Genomic DNA, 17654 nt, shown 5'->3' with positions numbered 1-17654 from the left:
CCATCGGACTTACGAACTTTGATCGAACTTTACCATGCACTAAACGTTATTCCCTTATCATGTATCAGTACACTGCAAATGGCTCGATTGTAATGGGTAGGAAAGAATTCTGGTGTAAATCAAAGGTAGATACAAATTGCTGGAGTAACTCAGCGGGACAGGCAGCATCTCTGGAGAGAAGGAATGGGTGACGTTTCGGGTCGAGACCCTTCTTCATGTCAGGGGAGTGGGCGGGACGGAGATAGAATGTAGTCGGAGACAGTAAGACAGGTGGGAGAACTGGGAAGGGGGAGGGGATAGAGAGGGAGGAAAAGCAAGGGCTTTTTGAAGTTAGAGAAGTCAATGTTCATACCGCTGGGGTGTAAACTACCCAAGCAAAATATGAGGTGCTGTTTCTCCAATTTGCGCTGGGCCTCACTCTGACAATGGAGGCCCAGGACAGAAAGGTCAGATTGGGAATGGGAAGGGGAGTTAAAGTGCTGAGCAACCGGGAGATCAGGTAGGTTAAGGCAGACTGGGCGGAGGTGTTCAGCTAAATGATCGCCGAGCCTGCGCTTGGTCTTGCCGATGTACAGAAGTTGACACCTGGAACAGCAGATACAGTAGATGAGGTTGGAGGAGATGCAAGTGAACCTCTGCCTAACCTGAAAAGACTGTCGGGGTCCTTGGGAGGTAAAGGGACAGGTGTTGCATCTCCTGCGGTTGCAGGGGAAAGTACCTGGGGATGGGTGGGAAGGAACGAGTTGACCAGGGAGTTGCGGAGGGAACGGTCTCTGCGGGAAGCAGAAAGGGGTGGAGATGGGAAGATGTGGCCAGTAGTGGGATCCCGTTGGAGGTGGCGAAAGTGTTGGAGGATTATATGCTGTTGTAATCATGCTTGATTGTAATCATGTATATGCTCGATCGTAATCATGTATTGTCTTTCCGCTGGCTGGTTAGCGCGCAACAGAAGCTTTTCACTGTACCTCGCTCGGTACATGTGACAATAAACTAAACTAAACTAACGAGACTGAACTTAACTCAGCGTTGGAATCATTCCTGCTTAGTAAAAATGCACTGAGCAGCTCACTGCACACAGTTCCAGGAAAAATATCAAGTGAATTAGATGGAGAGTTTGTACCTTTTCAAATTGTATGCTGTGTGGGAGGAGTTCCAATACAGGGCTCAGTAAGAAGTCATGATGGCCGAGCTTCACCTGCTGGGGGTCAGGAGGGATTATGTTGCAGGAAACCGCAGCCGACAAGGACACTGCTTCTGGTGGGAAATGGATTTCAATCCCGCAGGGCAGAACAACATTGCAGCCTTCAGCAGTAACAGTGAAGCTGGAACATATCAACATCACGTACATTTAACCTTCAGAGTACACAAATAGGAAATGGCTGATTTAATCGAAAAACCACTGACGGTACCTGTCTGAATTAGACGCAAGGTATCGGCTCACAATTTCTTTTGGTTCGGCATGGTCTGCGTAAAATGAGAGAACAAATGCAACATTAAATAAAACATGTGTAGGAAGGAACTGCAGACAGTGGAGATAGACATAAAATGCTGGAGTAACTCAGCGGGACAGGCAGCATCTCTGGAGAGGAGGAATGGATGATGTTTCGGGTCGAGACCCTTCTTAAAACATAATGAACTGATTTATATTGCATTGTGTTGCATGATTTAAGCCAATGCCAATGGTTCCTTTGTAATCATATGCACCTAAGTACTGTTAAAATCTATTGTTTTGCATACAGATCAGTGAGATTATTGCCACACAAAAGTACAATAAATACATAATGCACAGAATCAGCCCACTGAGTCTGCAGCACATGCAAGAGTCGCCAGGTTTTGGCGCCATTTCCTTGTCCCATCTATAGTTGGTCATAAAGGCCCATTGCAGCCGTCCGGTCATCCCACTAACCGTCGTCCCTCTCTTTGCCCAGCCATCTACAACCTTCGTGTCCCAGGGGCGCCTCCTGCAACCGACCTTGGGGACGAGGCAGGTCAGACCCCTGGGTTCTTCACACTGTCCCTCGTCCAGCATCTGTCGCCGACTCCATCCAACTCCTCTCTGGTTCCTGGTACTGGGAGCAGGCAAGGGGCCGGGCCCAGCGACGAACCTCCCCTGGATCCACGGTGGTTGAGGTCTCTCAATTCAAGACCTCCTTGAAAACTGCCAGTGGACACTGGACACTGCACAGAGACAATCTCCAGAAAATACTTCCCCACTTCATTAATGTGGACAGCCCATAACTCCAGAGCAAGAAAATTGTGGAGATCAAGCACGGAAAAACGACTTGAAACATTCGATACTGAAAATGATCGTTTTCACCAGTTCCGTGTTCATTTATGTAGGGAAAATAGCAAACAGGAGCAAGTGATAATATACAAGTCCGGAACCAAAACGTCATCTATCAATTCAATTCCATAAACGCTGCCTGCTCTGCTGGGTTACTCCAGCAGTTTGTGATTTACTAAATAAAATAAAGGGTTTGGACAATATAAAATACTGAAATCAAATATATACAAATCCTAAAACTGATTTATTTCTGCAATCCTCAATTATAATTAGTATTTTTTTACAAATATTTTTTTAAATTAAAATCCTTTGCCATTGCCCATAATGCAAAACAATACTAAAGCATTGATGAAAGATCAAAGACTAAGCTTTTTTGCATCTATATACTAAAACTCTCGTTCGTTTGTTTGTTTGTTCCTGAACTACAGCCAAAAACGGTACACGATAGCGTAACAATTTTAGGCCCACCTTACTCACCGTCATCCCTTTGGAGCTAATGGAAGAAGTTTAATTGAAATCGGTGTTATATTTTTAAAGTTATTCACATTTTAAAGTTTAAATCTATCTCGTAGGGAGGGAGGGAGGGGGTGGAGGGAGGGGGAGGGAGGAGGAGGGAGGATAAGGGGGGTTAAGGGGGATGGAGTGGGGGGAAGGGGAAGGGGGGAGAGGGAGGGGGAGGAGAGGGAGGGGAGGGGGAGGAGAGAGAGGGGGGGAGGGGAGGAGAAGGTGCTGCACCAATGCAAGAGAAGTTTGGGCCCAACGGGTCATATCATATATATACAGCCGGAAACAGGCCTTTTTCGGCCCTCCAAGTCCGTGCCGCCCAGCGATCCCCGTATATTAACACTATCCTACACCCACTAGGGACAATTTTTACATTTACCCAGCCAATTAACCTACATACCTACATTTACTCAGGTCATCATACTGATGTGACTCCTTGGACCCACCACAAATACTACATAGGTTTTGGAGAAGTGTGGAGAAGCCTGAGAGCATCTGGAAACCTTCATGAGGGGAATATGTCACCCCCTCCTGGCACATTCAATTCAGTACCATAAAGCAAACAAGGCAGAAGGTTTAACACTCACCAGAGTGAAGCCACACACAAATTGGAGGAACTGCACCTGATATCTCATAGAAACATAGAAAAATAGGTGCAGGAGTAGGCCATTCAGCCCTTCAAGCCAACACCGCCATTCAATATGATCATGGCTGATCATCTAAAATCAGTATCTCGTCCCAGCTTTTTCCCAATATCCCTTGATTCCATTAGCCCTCAGAGCTAAATCTAACTCTCTCTTGAAAGCATCCAGTGAATTGGCTTCCACTGCCTTCTGTGGCAGAGAATTCCACAGATTCACAACTCTCCGGGTGAAAACGTTATTCCTCATCTCAGTCCTAAACAGCCTCCCCCTTATTCTCAAACTGTGACCCCTGGATCTGGACTCCCCCCAACATCGGGAACATTTTTCCTGCATCTAGCCTGTTCAATCCTTTAAGAATTTTATGTGTTTCTATAAGATCCCCTCACATCCTTCTAAATTCCAGCGAATACAAGTACAGTCGACCCATTCTTTCATCATATGTCAGACCCGCCATCCCAGGAATTAACCTGGTGAACCTACGCTGCACTCCCTCAATGGCAATAATGTCATTCCTCAAATTAGGAGACCAAAATTGCACACAATACTCCAGGTGCAGTCTCACCAGGACCCTGTACAACTGCAGTAGGACCTCCTTGCTCTACTCAAATCCTCTCGCAATGAAGGCCAACATGCCATTAGCTTTCTTCACTGCCTGCTGTACCTGCATGTTTACTTTCAGTGACTGATGTACAAGCACATCCAGGTCTTGTTGCACCTCCCCTTTTCCTAATCTGACACCATTCAGATAATAATCTGCCTTCCTGTTCTTGCCACCAAAGTGAATAACCTCACATTTATCCACATTCTACTGCATCTGCCATGCATTTGCCCATTACCCAACCTCTCCAAGTCACCCTGCAGCCTCATAACATCCTCATCATAGCCCACACTGCCACCCAGCTTTGTGTCATTTGCAAACTTGGAGATGTCACATTTAATTCCCTCGTCTAAATCGTTAATATATATTGTAATTAACTGGGGTCCCAGCCACGAGCCTTGTGGCACCCCACGAGTCATTTCGCTTGGGTAGCTTATAACTCCCTGGCGTGATCATTCAATTCCCTAATTTTAGGTTGAATTTTAGGTAGAAACAATCCCCTCCCCTCGCCTTCCTCCACCAGAAGTCAGTTAATGAGTTCACAACGATGTATCCCTCTTGGGATCACACCATCCATCCCCAGCCAACAATCAGCCTATCAGGGAACCACCCTGCCTGAGGGCATCTGTTGCCAGCCCTTAATTGTCCTAGTCTTTTCTTGCTTCCACCCCCCCCACCACCCCCCACAATCAGACTGGAAAAGGGTCCTGACCCGAAGTGTCACCCATCCTTTTTCTCCAGATGCTGTCTGACCTGCTGAGTTACTCCAGCATTTTCTGTCTATCTTTGGTGTACACCAGCATCTGCAGTTCCTTTTTATTACTGAGGGTTCATCAGGGGGTCTCAGGCAGTCCCTCTTGGCCAAGCATGACTTGCTTCTACTCCAGTTCTCTGGGTTCAAAGAGCGATGTGGGATTTTCAGACTCTGCCACAGATGGGCCAGGGGGTGCTTGCCTGGGGAGATGTGTAGTGGGGAGTATGGCAGTGCACTCTTATTGCTGAGCTTCCTGAGTGCTTCAGAGAGATTTGAGATTCTCAGTCCCATCACCATTTAGAGCAGTCATGGGCCGGAGGCGTCCACAGCCTGCCTGGAGTGTGTCTGAGGCTCATCTCCCACCCGCCCCCGAAGATCGTCAACCGGAGGAAGGAGAGAGGCAGCGGCACCAGTGGATGCTGGACAAAGGGCCGGTAGGAGGAGGGCTGGAGGGGCTAACCTCAAGCATCTTCAAAGTCGGCTGTGGGAGGCGTCCCCCTGGGCTCGAAGGCCAAAGGACCGGAGAGGAGAGTGAAGTGTCGCTGGCGAACCGTACAAGGGGGAGAGGTGACGGGCCGAGGAGAGACAGCGGGCTGAGGTCGGGCCGCCGGTAACAAGGAGGGACCCAGCAGGGAGAGCGACCTCTGAGAACACACGCGAACCATCGGGATTGTAATGATTACTTTCCTAACTACGTCGGCGCCAGACTCTTTGCCTACTTTATGTATTGTATGCAAAAACAAAGAATTTCACTGTACCTAGTTACCATGTGACAATAAAGTACCATTGAATCAATAAAGTTGTTTCTACCATGGGGAAAGGCATGAAGACTAGGGAACTTGGGAATGTTAATGGCGATGAATGGCGGGGGAACAGACTGTGTTATAGTCGAGGAGGTGCTGGATGTCCTAAAACGTATGAACATGGACAAGAGGGATATGAAGCAAGCGCAAGCGGCATGTTGGTTGGCATGGCCGAGTTGTGTGGAAGAGCTTTTTTCGATGCTTTGTGACTCCATGTTAGATTTTTTCAGAGGTTTGAAGAACGCCCTTGAAATATTTCCACCTGACACCTGGTAATCTTTGCCATTACAGAGGCTGGAGTAGAATATCTAATGTGGGAGCTGGGTTTCAGATATACAAATAAAATGGTACACACACACAATGGAGCTAAATAAGTGTAATTTATTTAACTTGATCTCCCGGTTGCTAAACACTTTAATTCTCCTTCCCATTCCCACACTGACCTTTCTGTCCTAGGTCTCCTCCATTGTCAGAGTGAGGCTCAACGCAAATTGGAGGAACAGTATCTCATATTTTGCTTGGGCAGCTTACAGCCCAGTGGTATGAATATTGATTTCTCTAACTTCAGGTAACCCCAGCATTCCCTCTCTCTCTATCTCTCCCCCTCCCAAGTCACACCAGTTTCTCATTTTCACCCAACAAATAGGTAACAGTGGCCTGTTTCCTTGATCATCGTTACTTTTTTTGCATATCTTTCATTCATTGTTCTTTATCTCTCTACATCATCGTCTATATCTCTAGTTTCCCTTTTCCTTCAGTAGTCTGAAGAAGGGTCTCGACCCGAAACATCACCCATTCCTTCTCTCCAGAGATGCTGCCTGTCCCTCTGAGTTACTCCAGCTTTTGGTGTATGTCTTAAGTGTAATTAAGACCTCACTGCTGTGGATGTCAACTCTGGGAGAGGACACTGACATCAGTCGCGTTATGCTACAAATACCTTGGATGACCTTGCAGAGAATGCATATGAGGTATTGAGGGCGTGCAGCGTAGGTTTACTAGGTTAATTCCTGGAATGGCGGGATTGTCATATGTTGAAAGACTGGAGCGGCTAGGCTTGTATACACTGGAATTTAGAAGGATGAAAGGGGATCTTATCGAAACATATAAGATTATTAAAGGGTTGAACACGTTAGAGGCATGTTCCCAATGTTGGGGGAGTCCAGAACCAGGGGCCACAGTTTAAGAATAAGGGGTAGGCCATTTAGAACGGAGATGAGGAAAAACTTTTTCAGTCAGAGAGTTGTAAATCTGTGGAATTCACTGCCTCAGAAGGCAGTGGAGGCCAATTCTCTGAATGCATTAAAGAGAGAGCTAGATCGAGCTCTTAAGGGGGTATGGGAGAAGGCAGGAACGGGGAACTGATTGAGAATGAACAGCCATGATCACATTGAATGGTGGTGCTGGCTCGAAGGGCCGAATGGCCTACTCCTGCACTTATTGTCTATTGTCTATTGATTCATTGTTTGAAATATTGGACAATACAGTTGTTTGAAATGTTGGACAAAGCACTCAATGACAAATCACCCTTACACAAGAATAAGACAATGTAATTCCATGACACAAAGTGTTGGAGTAACTCAGTGGGTCAGGCAGCATCTATGGAGAACATGGATAGGTGGCATCTCAGGTAGGGTCCAAAACAGGGCCCCGATCCGAAACATCACCTATCCATGTTCTCCAGAGATGCTGCCTGACCCACTGAGTTACTCCAGCATCTTGTGACTATCTTCGAGTTACTCCGGCTCTCTCCGTTCCCGCAAGTGGAAGCATGCCGCGCTGCGCCAGCCCATGGGATAACCTGGTGGAAGTGGGGCGTGGTGCAACGGGAGCCTTGCACCGTGACCAGAGTGGCACAGCTGCAGTGGCAGTGCTGCATCTGCATCGGCATCCAACACCGCGAGACCTCGCTTTGTGGCGGCTGCTGCAAACCCATGCACAATGCAACGATCTTCAAGAGTGTTTCACTGCTCGCGCTCTCCCCACCGCCCCCTTTCTGCTGCCCAGCTTGCCACCCACCCATCATCAACACAAACGGAGGCCTCGATCTGCTACAACCAAAATCCATTATAAAGAAGGTCCATAATCGTGAGGGCTTTACTGTACGCTGCCAGTCTTAATCAACACAATCCGGATATAGCATCTGTGTCAAAATGTACTACTATCTCGAGTAGACTGGCACGACCTGTGCATTAAATGAACTGCAGAAGGGGACACTTGCCTGAATACACACAGGGATTCAGAGAAGCAGATCTACCTCAGGGAACAGGCTGGTCACTGCAATCCTCAAAATGGTCTAACGTCAAGTTCCAAGATCTTGCATAAAATACACTTCATACAGAAAATAACCTTAATATCAGTCTCACAGAACTGGTAAATAAATTAAACAAATCTGTAGGACTCTTCCCAAAGGTACACCTTTGGCATGAACCAAGGGCATGGTGGACAGGTTTGGCTTCAATCGCCAACTCTGAAGAAACATCACCCATTGCTTCTCTCCAGAGATGCTGTCCCGCTGAGTTACTCCAGCATTTTGTGCCTATTTTCCGTGTAAACTCATCGCCCCAGGCCAACAATCGGCCTATTAGGGAATCACCCAGCCTGTGGTGAGCTGTCGTCAGTCATGATTTGTCCAGGTCTTTTCATGCTTCCAGTTTCCAACCACCGCAACCTACAATCAGTCTGAAAAGTCACCTATCCATTTGCTGCCTGACCCGCTGAGTTCTCCAGTATTTGTGTCTATCTTCGGTATAAACTAGTGTCTGCATCTTTTTTATTACATTTTGGCTTCAGTTTAACATCTATAAACATTCATTCTTAAGAAAATTCTCTGAAAATTCTGAATATAACAGGTTTAATGAAGCAATTCAATGTCGACAGGGACAAGTGCTGCAAATTTAATGACGTGGAATGTTCCCCAACCCAAAAAAATTCTCTAATTTTAAGTAACCCCTGCATTCCCTCTCTCCTTTCTACCCCATCCTAGTCATCTTACTGTTTCTACTGTTTGCATCCTTGTATCTCTTCATTATCTCCACTTCCCCAGCCAACAATGGGCCATTTTGTGCTCCCCCCCGTCCTTGTTCATCTGTTACTGGCCCTATTTTGTTCTGGCCTTTTCTTACCTCTGGTTCCCTGCCCCTATTTCTCAGCCTGAAGAAGGGTCCCGACCTGAAACGTCACCCATCCTTTTTCTCCGGAGATGCTGCCTGACCCACTGAGTTACTCCAGACCTTTGTGTTCATCTTAGAGACATTATTAAGTTTTGTTCAAATGAGTGATATGCAACACAACATTCCCAGAGCATACTCTGTTGCAGACAGTGAGGTAAACCACAATCTATTGACACTGTACCTTGTTCTTCAGGGCTTTCTGCCTCCCCTATTGGATTGCCCTCCAAATGCACAAAGGGGAAATTCTGGATCTCAGGAGGCACCGAGCGCAGACGATTGTTCTGCAGAGCAAGTCTTGACAAGTTGGGGAGGTCTGCAAGGCTTGCCGGGACCGTTACTAGTTGATTGCTTTGCAGATGCAATTCCCCAAGGGATGTCATGTTTGCTGCAGGCAGGAATATCGAGGTTTGTGCCACATATAAATGCGTTTTGAAATATATTATTGCCACAACTATTACACTACACCAGCATTTAAAATATTGGAATCTGCAACAAAATCTTAAAAATTAAAGCACATTTTAAAAAATACTGGAAAAATGCAGAACATGAGGTTTTATATATATATATATATATATATATATATATATATATATAAAACCTATATATATATATAAATATATATATATTAATATAAAATATTTTTTATATATAAATAGAAACTGATAAACATTAATGTAACTTCTAACCTGTGATTTAGATGCTAGTTCAAACAATAAATGATTCAGTCAAAATATTATTTTTTAAATTCCTATTTTGTCAGTGAAAGATATTACATGCACCAAATTTGTTCGAAAACTGAGAGTGATCATACTATTCGGCAATAAAAATTCAATTCAACCATTTTTGCACATTATTATCTCAACATTTTCACTGATTCCAACACCATAATATTCTGTAATAAAAAGGAACCACAGATGCTGGTTTATACCAAAGATAGACACAACATGCTGAAGTAACTCAGTGGGTCAGGCAGTATCTCTTTAGAAAATGGATAGTTGACGCTTCAGATCACGAGCCTTCTTCAGTACTGACCCGAAACATCACCTATCCATGTACTCCAGGGATGCTGCCTGACCCACCGAGTTGCTCTATCAATTTGTGTCTATCTTTCCCATGACATTCTGCATGATCTTACGTTAATAGGCTGTTCGGAAATTCAAGTTATATCATCACTCCAGTAATCAGAGTTGTTGTCCAATTAACTTACCAAGTGAGGATGGGAGAGTTTTCAGTCGATTCCCCGAAAAGTCTATCCAGGTACAACTGCAGAGGTTTCCTATCTCATCGGGAAGCAATTCCAGTTCGTTTTCGGACAAGTCTGCTCTCTGAAGCGCTACAAGTTCACCAACGCTTGCGGGCAGCACCCTCAGCTGGTTTTTCATCAGGGAAAGAAAAGTTAGTTTTACCAGCTTGCCAATGCTGTCGGGCAGCGCAGCCAGCTTGTTGTGGCTTAGCAGGAGCACAGCCAGCTCCTTCAACTCTGTCACACATTCAGGCAAAGAGGTGAAGCTGTTGAAGCTCAGATCCAAATGGGTCAGGTGCTGGAGATGTGTAAACTCCACAGGCAAAGTTGTCACCAGTCCAGGCAGACACATGCCATATTCATCCCATAGATGACCACCTAGTGAATGAAGTAAATGTAACAGGTATTGAAAAAAGGTGCTTGGAAGTCCTTGGAAGTGTCCACATCCATTGTTAACCATGCCGACAACAAATTTGTCGTAGTGATCTTTAACACACACACACACTAATTCAAAGAACATTATTACTTTTCGAAAAATAAACTTGTGCATTATTGACACCATTCACGAGCCAATAAAAATTATATGTCATGAATTACAGTAGTTTAGAAATTAAATGTATTGGGGTGATAACCCATGGCAAAGCTCATTTATATTACGCCCAGAAAATTATATTATATGTAAATACAATAATATTTAAAATGTATACATTTAAATATAATGGATTAAATGGCTGCACAAGTAAACCTAGTTCCAATACCTTTAAGCACGAGTGATTTCAGCTGCCTTAGTTCAGGAATGATGGAAAGTGATGAACTGATCTCCTCCTCATTGCAGTTTAGCCGTAGAAACTCAATCTGTAGTAACTCCTCCCTGCGAGTATTGCACAGCACCAAGAAGTGTCTGGTGCCATTTGGATATACGTCTAAATTCAGCCTGTTGTCTGCCAGGTACACTTCTGCTGCAATACCGGTATCTGCCTCCCAAGACAACAGCTCTGCCATCTTCGACCATGGCTCAGCTGTGCGAGGGGCATGTTCCAACACGCCAGGCAGACATTAGATGTTTTTCACAACCGTTCTCCCTCAAGAATAGCCTGCACTGCAAATAATTGATAAAAATAAGAAAGGCATAAGTTAACAAACACGTTAGCTAATTGGTTCACTTCACATCAGTCTAGGCCAGTGGATGTCAAAGTGGGCGGGACTGTCCCGTGGAGGTCTGTGGGATTACCTAGGGGGGTGATGAGGCAAGTGGTTGGCAGAGGGGCGTTGGAGGTGGGCGCGGCATTGGGCAAGAAAGGTATCGGTGTGCCCGTGACATGCTTATAGGCCGGTTGGTTGTTGGTTGCTGAGCACTCAACTGATGTTCCCTCTAAAAGCACGGTCTGCTTTTGCTAAAATAGTATTTCTTGGAACTTTTCAAAGTTGTATCACTTCATCAAGACCATCCATTGCTTTGAGAATTCACTGAACAGTCACGTATTTACGGGAAATGGTGTTTAAGACTCTTGTGCTAAATGACCTTGAAAAGCTGGTATCCCTGGTTCAAAGATAGGGACAAAGTGCTGGAGTAACTCAGCGGGTCAGGTAGCATCTCTGGAGAAAAAGAATGGGAGACGTTTTGGATTAGAAGCCTTCTTCAAACTGAAAGTATAGGGGGAAGACGGGGACTGGAGATAGGAAAAGGCCAGAACGAATCCAGGCCGGCAACAGATAACCAATGAAGGGCAAAGCCATAATGGCCTATTTGTGGCTGGGCAGTAGATGATACCAGAGGGATACAAGGATGCAAACAGTGGAACTAGTAGGAATACTAGGGTGGGGGAGGAGGGGGGGAGGGAGGGAATGCAGGGGTCACTTGAAGTTAGAGAGATCAACGAACATACCACTGGGTTGTAAGCTGCCCAAGCAAAATATGAAGTGCTGTTCCTGCAACTGGAGTGTCCCTGGATCAAGACCATCAATTATCCTAAATTAATTCAACTAAAAATAGGATTTTGAGTTTGAATAAATATCTTATTAATTGTTACTGTTTTTAATTTTTATTGCGTTATTATCTTCCTTAATGGGTCATGCAAACTGCTATTCTGAATAATGCTTTTTATAGGGTCGAGAGCACTGGGGATGAGTTTATGGAAGCAAGGGGGCAGTGGCCCGATAAAGGTTGGGAACCACTGGCCTGGGCAAACAAAGTTACGTCGCATTCAAACTCCCATTTATTCCTCTCCAAACATGCAAGTGTGACCCATTTCAGAATATTGATAAGGGAAAACATGGGATTGAAATATATATTACATGCCACATATAAGCAGGGAAGTAACAAAGTCCAGATGAATCCTATCCTCACCTGATTATATACACAAAAAATGCACATGACAAAGAATGACCATGAACTACCAAGGTAAAAATGTAACCAAGGTTATAAAGTAGATTCTGGGCAGCACAGTGGCGCAGCGGTAGAGTTGCTGCTTACAGTGCCAGAGACTTGGGTTCAATCCTGACTATGGGTGCTGTCTGCACGGAGTTTGCATGTTCTCCCTGTGACCGGGTGGGTTTTCTCCGGGTGCTCCGGTTTCCTCCCACATTCCAAAGACGTGCAGGTTTGTCAGTTAAATTGTTCCGAGTGTGTAGGATAGTGCTAGTGCACAGGTGAGTGTTGGTCCACGCAGTCTTGGTGGGCCAATAGGCCTATTTCCACATCCTATCTCTACAGTGAACTAAACTAGAAAGAACGATAGCTAATTATCATCCATCAAGATCCCAAAATCGGCAAATAAATATGTGTACAGATCAAATGTTTTGCATGTTGTGTGACAGATAAATATTGGCCATTGGGGAAACATCCCTGTTTTAAATTAAAGACTGATTTAACATCACTCGAGGTACTTCTGAAAGATTACATTGCAGCACTCTCTCTTTGTCATGCACATTGACCAGCCTTTGTATCTCAGAGAAAGTTTACATTTATCTAACAACCTGTATCTCCCATTAAATCAATCTGGACTATCAGTCCAGTTTCAATCGGGCCTGCTTGTAAACACCTTGCATTTACAAAGCCCCTTCAATTTTATAAACCTTACCTAAGCACTTTAAGAGGATGTTATCAAACAAAGATTGAACTATTTAAAGAAACATTGAGACGTTTAGTTGAAAAGATGGGTTTTCCACTGTGTAAACTTTCTTTAAAATCGTGCCTCACCTACCATCATGAAGTAATTGTAAAATTACTCTTGCTAAGCCACAACCAGCTGGCAGAATTGGCAAGCTGGTAAAACTGACTTTTCTTTCCCTGATGAGAAAAATTGTAAATTGTGACTTGTGTCTGCATCAGTATTTATGGAGGTTAATCCCTCTCGATTTCAGCAGTCAAAGCATTTAGTGACGTCAAAATACGACAAAGCGACTGGAGCTGTTCCCTGCATTTTTCTTGAAGTTGCTGCAAGGTGAAGATCATGTCCATGAAACTCTACATGGATAGAATTCATTTGATGATTCCTGGAACAATTAAATGCAAGTTAAACAGCAGGAAGACCCCATTGCCATTATCATGGTCAGATTTCTCTCTCTTCTTGAAGACAGCCATGATTATAGCATAAGGTGGCACGGTGGTGCAGCGGTAGAGTTGCTACCTCACAACGCAGGTTTGATCCTGATCTCGGGTGCTGTCTGTATGGAGTTTGTGCGTTCTCCCCGTGATTGCGTGCGTTTTCTTTGTGGTGCTTTCGTTTCTTCCAAATTTCCAAAGACGTGCAGGGTTGTGGGTTAATTGGCTTCAGTAAATTGGTCCTAGTGCGTAGGATGCGAAACTGGGATAACATAGAACCAGTGTGCCACCTATTCCTTTTATCCAGCGATGCTGTCTGACCCACTGAGTTACTCCAGCTTTTTGTGTCTATCTTTAGTTTAAACCAGCATCTGCAGTTCCTTCCTGCACAAGGACAAAGTCCCAGTTGTGTAGGTGTTTAGAACATCATATCCTGTGCATGTTTATTCCCACCGGACTCAGGAAGAGCTTCTTCCCCTCTGTTATCAGACTTCTGAACGGTCCTTCCATAAACTAGGGTACTGTCCAATTTACCTCTTCCCCATTGTTTACATTAGACTTTGTCTCTGGAACTGATGCACTACAATGCTGAAAACTATATTCTGCACCCTATATCTTCCCCTTTGGTTTACCTATTGTATTTGAGTTTGGCTTGATTGTATTTATGTATAATATTTGATCGGATAGTATGAAAAACAGAGCTTTTCACTGTACTTCGGTTAAGGTGACAATAACCAACTTAAACCTAAACCACCAGATCTTAACTCCGAATGTGGAGTAAGGGCTTGGGTGTTTGTTCTGAAGGTAGGCTTGAGAGGGTGAAGAACATGCACATGTCATGGCTGTCAGTGAACCACCTGCACTTTCTCCATTCACCATATGTTCTTGACAGCTCCAATGTTCGGAAGGCTACCCCTCACTGACGCTAATGTCTTGGGAGCCGGGACGCTGCTTGATGTTTCTACTTTTTTTTTAATGCATTAAAGGCACAAATTAAATGCAAGTTATTGCAACACAAACTGCATACCGACACACTCTGCGAACCTAAAACGCCCGATATTGCAAAGTTCAACTGGGGGAGGGGGGGGAGAATAAAGTCCCTGTAAGAAAACACCACACGACCTTCTTACCCAGGAAGTTACAGGGACAGAATTATCCAAATATCAGACACCTACCCTGACAATGGATTGATGCAAAACTAAAATACGAAACAGTTTGCAATTTAACATCTGCGATCGCTGTCCCCCACGGAAACGGGAAGATGTATTCGGCCTGTGGAAACAACAAAAAATTAAAGTAGAAAAAAAGAATCTGTTCCTGATCACATGTCAGCACTGTACAGAAATGAAACTTACTCATGCACAGCGCGCCGGGTGCAGGGGGAACTGGGAAGCTTGAAATAAAAGTTTTCCACGAGTTTAAGGCGGCCCGGATGGTTAGGTTTGAGTCACCGCTTTTTTGCAGGAAGAGACTACTCTGCTCTCTCGCCCAGTTTTTGTTTTAAACCGCCCTCGGGGAGATTATTCCCGCTCAATGGCGTTTATCAGTTGCCGCATCCCATGGTTTGCAATTAACACTATCCAGAGTTAAGGTTGTTGAAACTTCGCCACATTTCTTGGTTCAAAACATTTCCTGTCGAAGTCTTTTTCCTTCGACGTTGCAAAGGGTCACCCACCGGGTTCGTTATTTACTCGACCACTCACTCAGTCGCATGCACTCACAGTGACAGACGCCTCCCACACACTCAAAAGTTTGTGTCCTTCAAAAGGGACTACAAAGGTGCCTTGTCTGTGGAATGTACTCATACTTCAAATGTATCGGCCCGACATCCCCAGGAATGCACAGGCCGGACGATGCCACGAACACACGCAAAACCATTCACTGTTTTTGTCTTTCATTTTTTTCCAAATTAAAACAAAACTGCTTCAGGTGCGAACCATGTAAATAGCGCTCTGCACCTGAGCCCGGCGACTGGGTGTTTCTCAGACACGGTGACAGATGGCGATGCTTCAGATCAAGCTGAAGTTTCCGCGCCACTGGCTTTGCAAACAACCCGCTGGCATTCTTCAGCTGCGAAACGATCATTTAAACTGAAGATCTGATTTTGTTTTAGCATTGAAATCCATTACTGATTGGGAATGACCTGTCTCGTTCAACTCGCTTAAACTACACGTAAATAGACACATGCACACACACACATGCATGCACACACACATGCACGCACACACGCATGCACACACACATACACGCACACACACATGCATGCACATACACACATGCACATACGCGTGCACACACACACACATGCACACACACATGCATGCACATACGCACACACACGCATGCATAATTTTACTTCACTGCGCAAATAAACTTTTTTAAACTTACTGTGAATTTCCTGGACTAATATTCCTCTTGGTGCATACATGACCGTGTCTACCAATATCCACAAATATCCAGGTGCTGAGTTACTCCAACATGTTGTGTCTTTCCAAAAATACCAATTTTTGTTTGTTTTTTGTTTAGAGATACAGCATGGAAACAGGTCCTTCGGACCAGCGAGTCCACGCTGACCGTCGTTCATCCATTCACACTAGTTCTATGCTACCGCACATTCTCATCCACTCCCTACACAACAGGGGCAATTTACAGGTGGCAATTAACCTACAAATCCGCAGGTCTTTGGATTATGCGAGGAAACCGGAGCAGCCGGAGGAAACCCACACGGTCACAGGGAGAACATACAAACTCCTCACAAACAGCACCCAAGAACAGGATCAAACATGGGTAAGAAAAGGATCAAATCTGGTGCTGTGAAGCAGTAGCTCTACCATGTGCACCACTATGCTGCCCATACAAATTATAATTTTAAATTATAACATTGCTATAATATTACAAATGGTTTCTAAGTTAGCAATATCACACTGTATCGCTAGGCTAAGTTAAGTGGTGTTGAAAGAACACAATAAGTCAGGCAGCATCTGTAGAAGGAATGGGCAGGGTTGGGGTCCTTCATCAGACTGATTTATTGTTATTATTGCTGGGTAATTGCAAATTAAATTTTCACTGATCTTCCCAACTGCACTGAAATAGGAATATTAAATATGATTGAATTGAATTGAATTGAATTGACCTCGGGTGCTATCTGTGCGGATTTTATTCAAAGGAATTTGCCTTGGTGCTTTGCTCGCAAGTAACAACATGACATACAGTAAACAATTAAGAATAAAACATTATAATTTACACATGTGAAGAATGAAATAAAATACCAGAGCAAAAGGAGGCAAAAGGAGGCTACAGACTTTGGTTGTTGAGTAGAGCTACTGCTCGAGGGAAAAAGCTGTTTTTATGTCTGGCTGTGGCGGCTTTGACAGTCCGGAGTCGCCTTCCAGAGGGAAGTGCTTCAAAGAGTTTGTGGCCAGGGTGAGAGGGGTCAGAGATGATCTTACCCGCTCGCTTCTTGGCCCTTGCAGTAAACAGTTCGTCAATGGGAGGAAGGTTGCTGCCAACAACCTTCTCGGCTGATCGAACGATGCACTGTAGCCTCCGGATGTCTTTGCAATGTCTTGTGATGACAATGTGGTGCAGCTGGTAGAGCTTCTGCCTCACAGTGCCAGAAGCCAGGTTTGATCCTGACCTCGGGTGCTATCTGTGCGGATTTTATTCACATTCACCCTGTGACTGCAAGGGTTTCCCACATTCCGAAGACATGCAGGTTTATAGGATAAATTAGCCTCTGGAAATCAGTGTGTAGGGTGCAAAAATGGGATAGCATGGAACTACTGTGTGGGTCATCAATGATTGGCATGGACTCGCTGGGCGGTAGGGCCTGTTTCTATGCTGTATCTCTAAACTAAACTAAACTGCTGGAGGAACTCAGTGGGTCAGGTAGCATCTGTGGAACGAATGGGCAGTCGACTCTTCGGGTTGGGTGCCTTCTTCAGACTGATGCTGTTATTATTATTATGCCGTTGAAGTTTTCTCTGATCTTCCCATACGCACTGAAACAGAAGAACACAGAAGCACAATTAGGCCATCGCGTCTACTCTGCCATTCAACCATGACTGATCTCTTTCTCTCTCAACCCCATTCTCCTGACTTCTCCCTATA

The 17654-nt window shown here is 44.8% G+C and overlaps 1 protein-coding gene across 1 annotated transcript in view; it reads right to left on the bottom strand.

Moving 5' to 3' along the window:
* pidd1 (p53-induced death domain protein 1) overlaps positions 1-14820 on the bottom strand; it is a 57729-nt gene extending 42909 nt beyond the window's left edge. Inside the window, exons 1-6 of the mRNA XM_078414758.1 lie at positions 14720-14820; positions 10759-11099; positions 9965-10378; positions 8939-9142; positions 1410-1464; positions 1121-1322 (exon numbers count right to left, since the gene is read on the bottom strand). Of these exons, the coding sequence (XP_078270884.1) occupies positions 1121-1322; positions 1410-1464; positions 8939-9142; positions 9965-10378; positions 10759-11002 (1119 nt within the window). The 5' untranslated portion in view covers positions 11003-11099; positions 14720-14820. The remainder of the gene's footprint in view (positions 1-1120; positions 1323-1409; positions 1465-8938; positions 9143-9964; positions 10379-10758; positions 11100-14719) is intronic.
* Positions 14821-17654: the final 2834 nt, after the last annotated feature.

This window comes from Rhinoraja longicauda, chromosome 18 (assembly GCF_053455715.1).
Source record: "Rhinoraja longicauda isolate Sanriku21f chromosome 18, sRhiLon1.1, whole genome shotgun sequence".
Lineage (NCBI taxonomy): Eukaryota > Metazoa > Chordata > Chondrichthyes > Rajiformes > Arhynchobatidae > Rhinoraja > Rhinoraja longicauda.
This window is presented reverse-complemented; position numbering and strand designations above follow the sequence as displayed.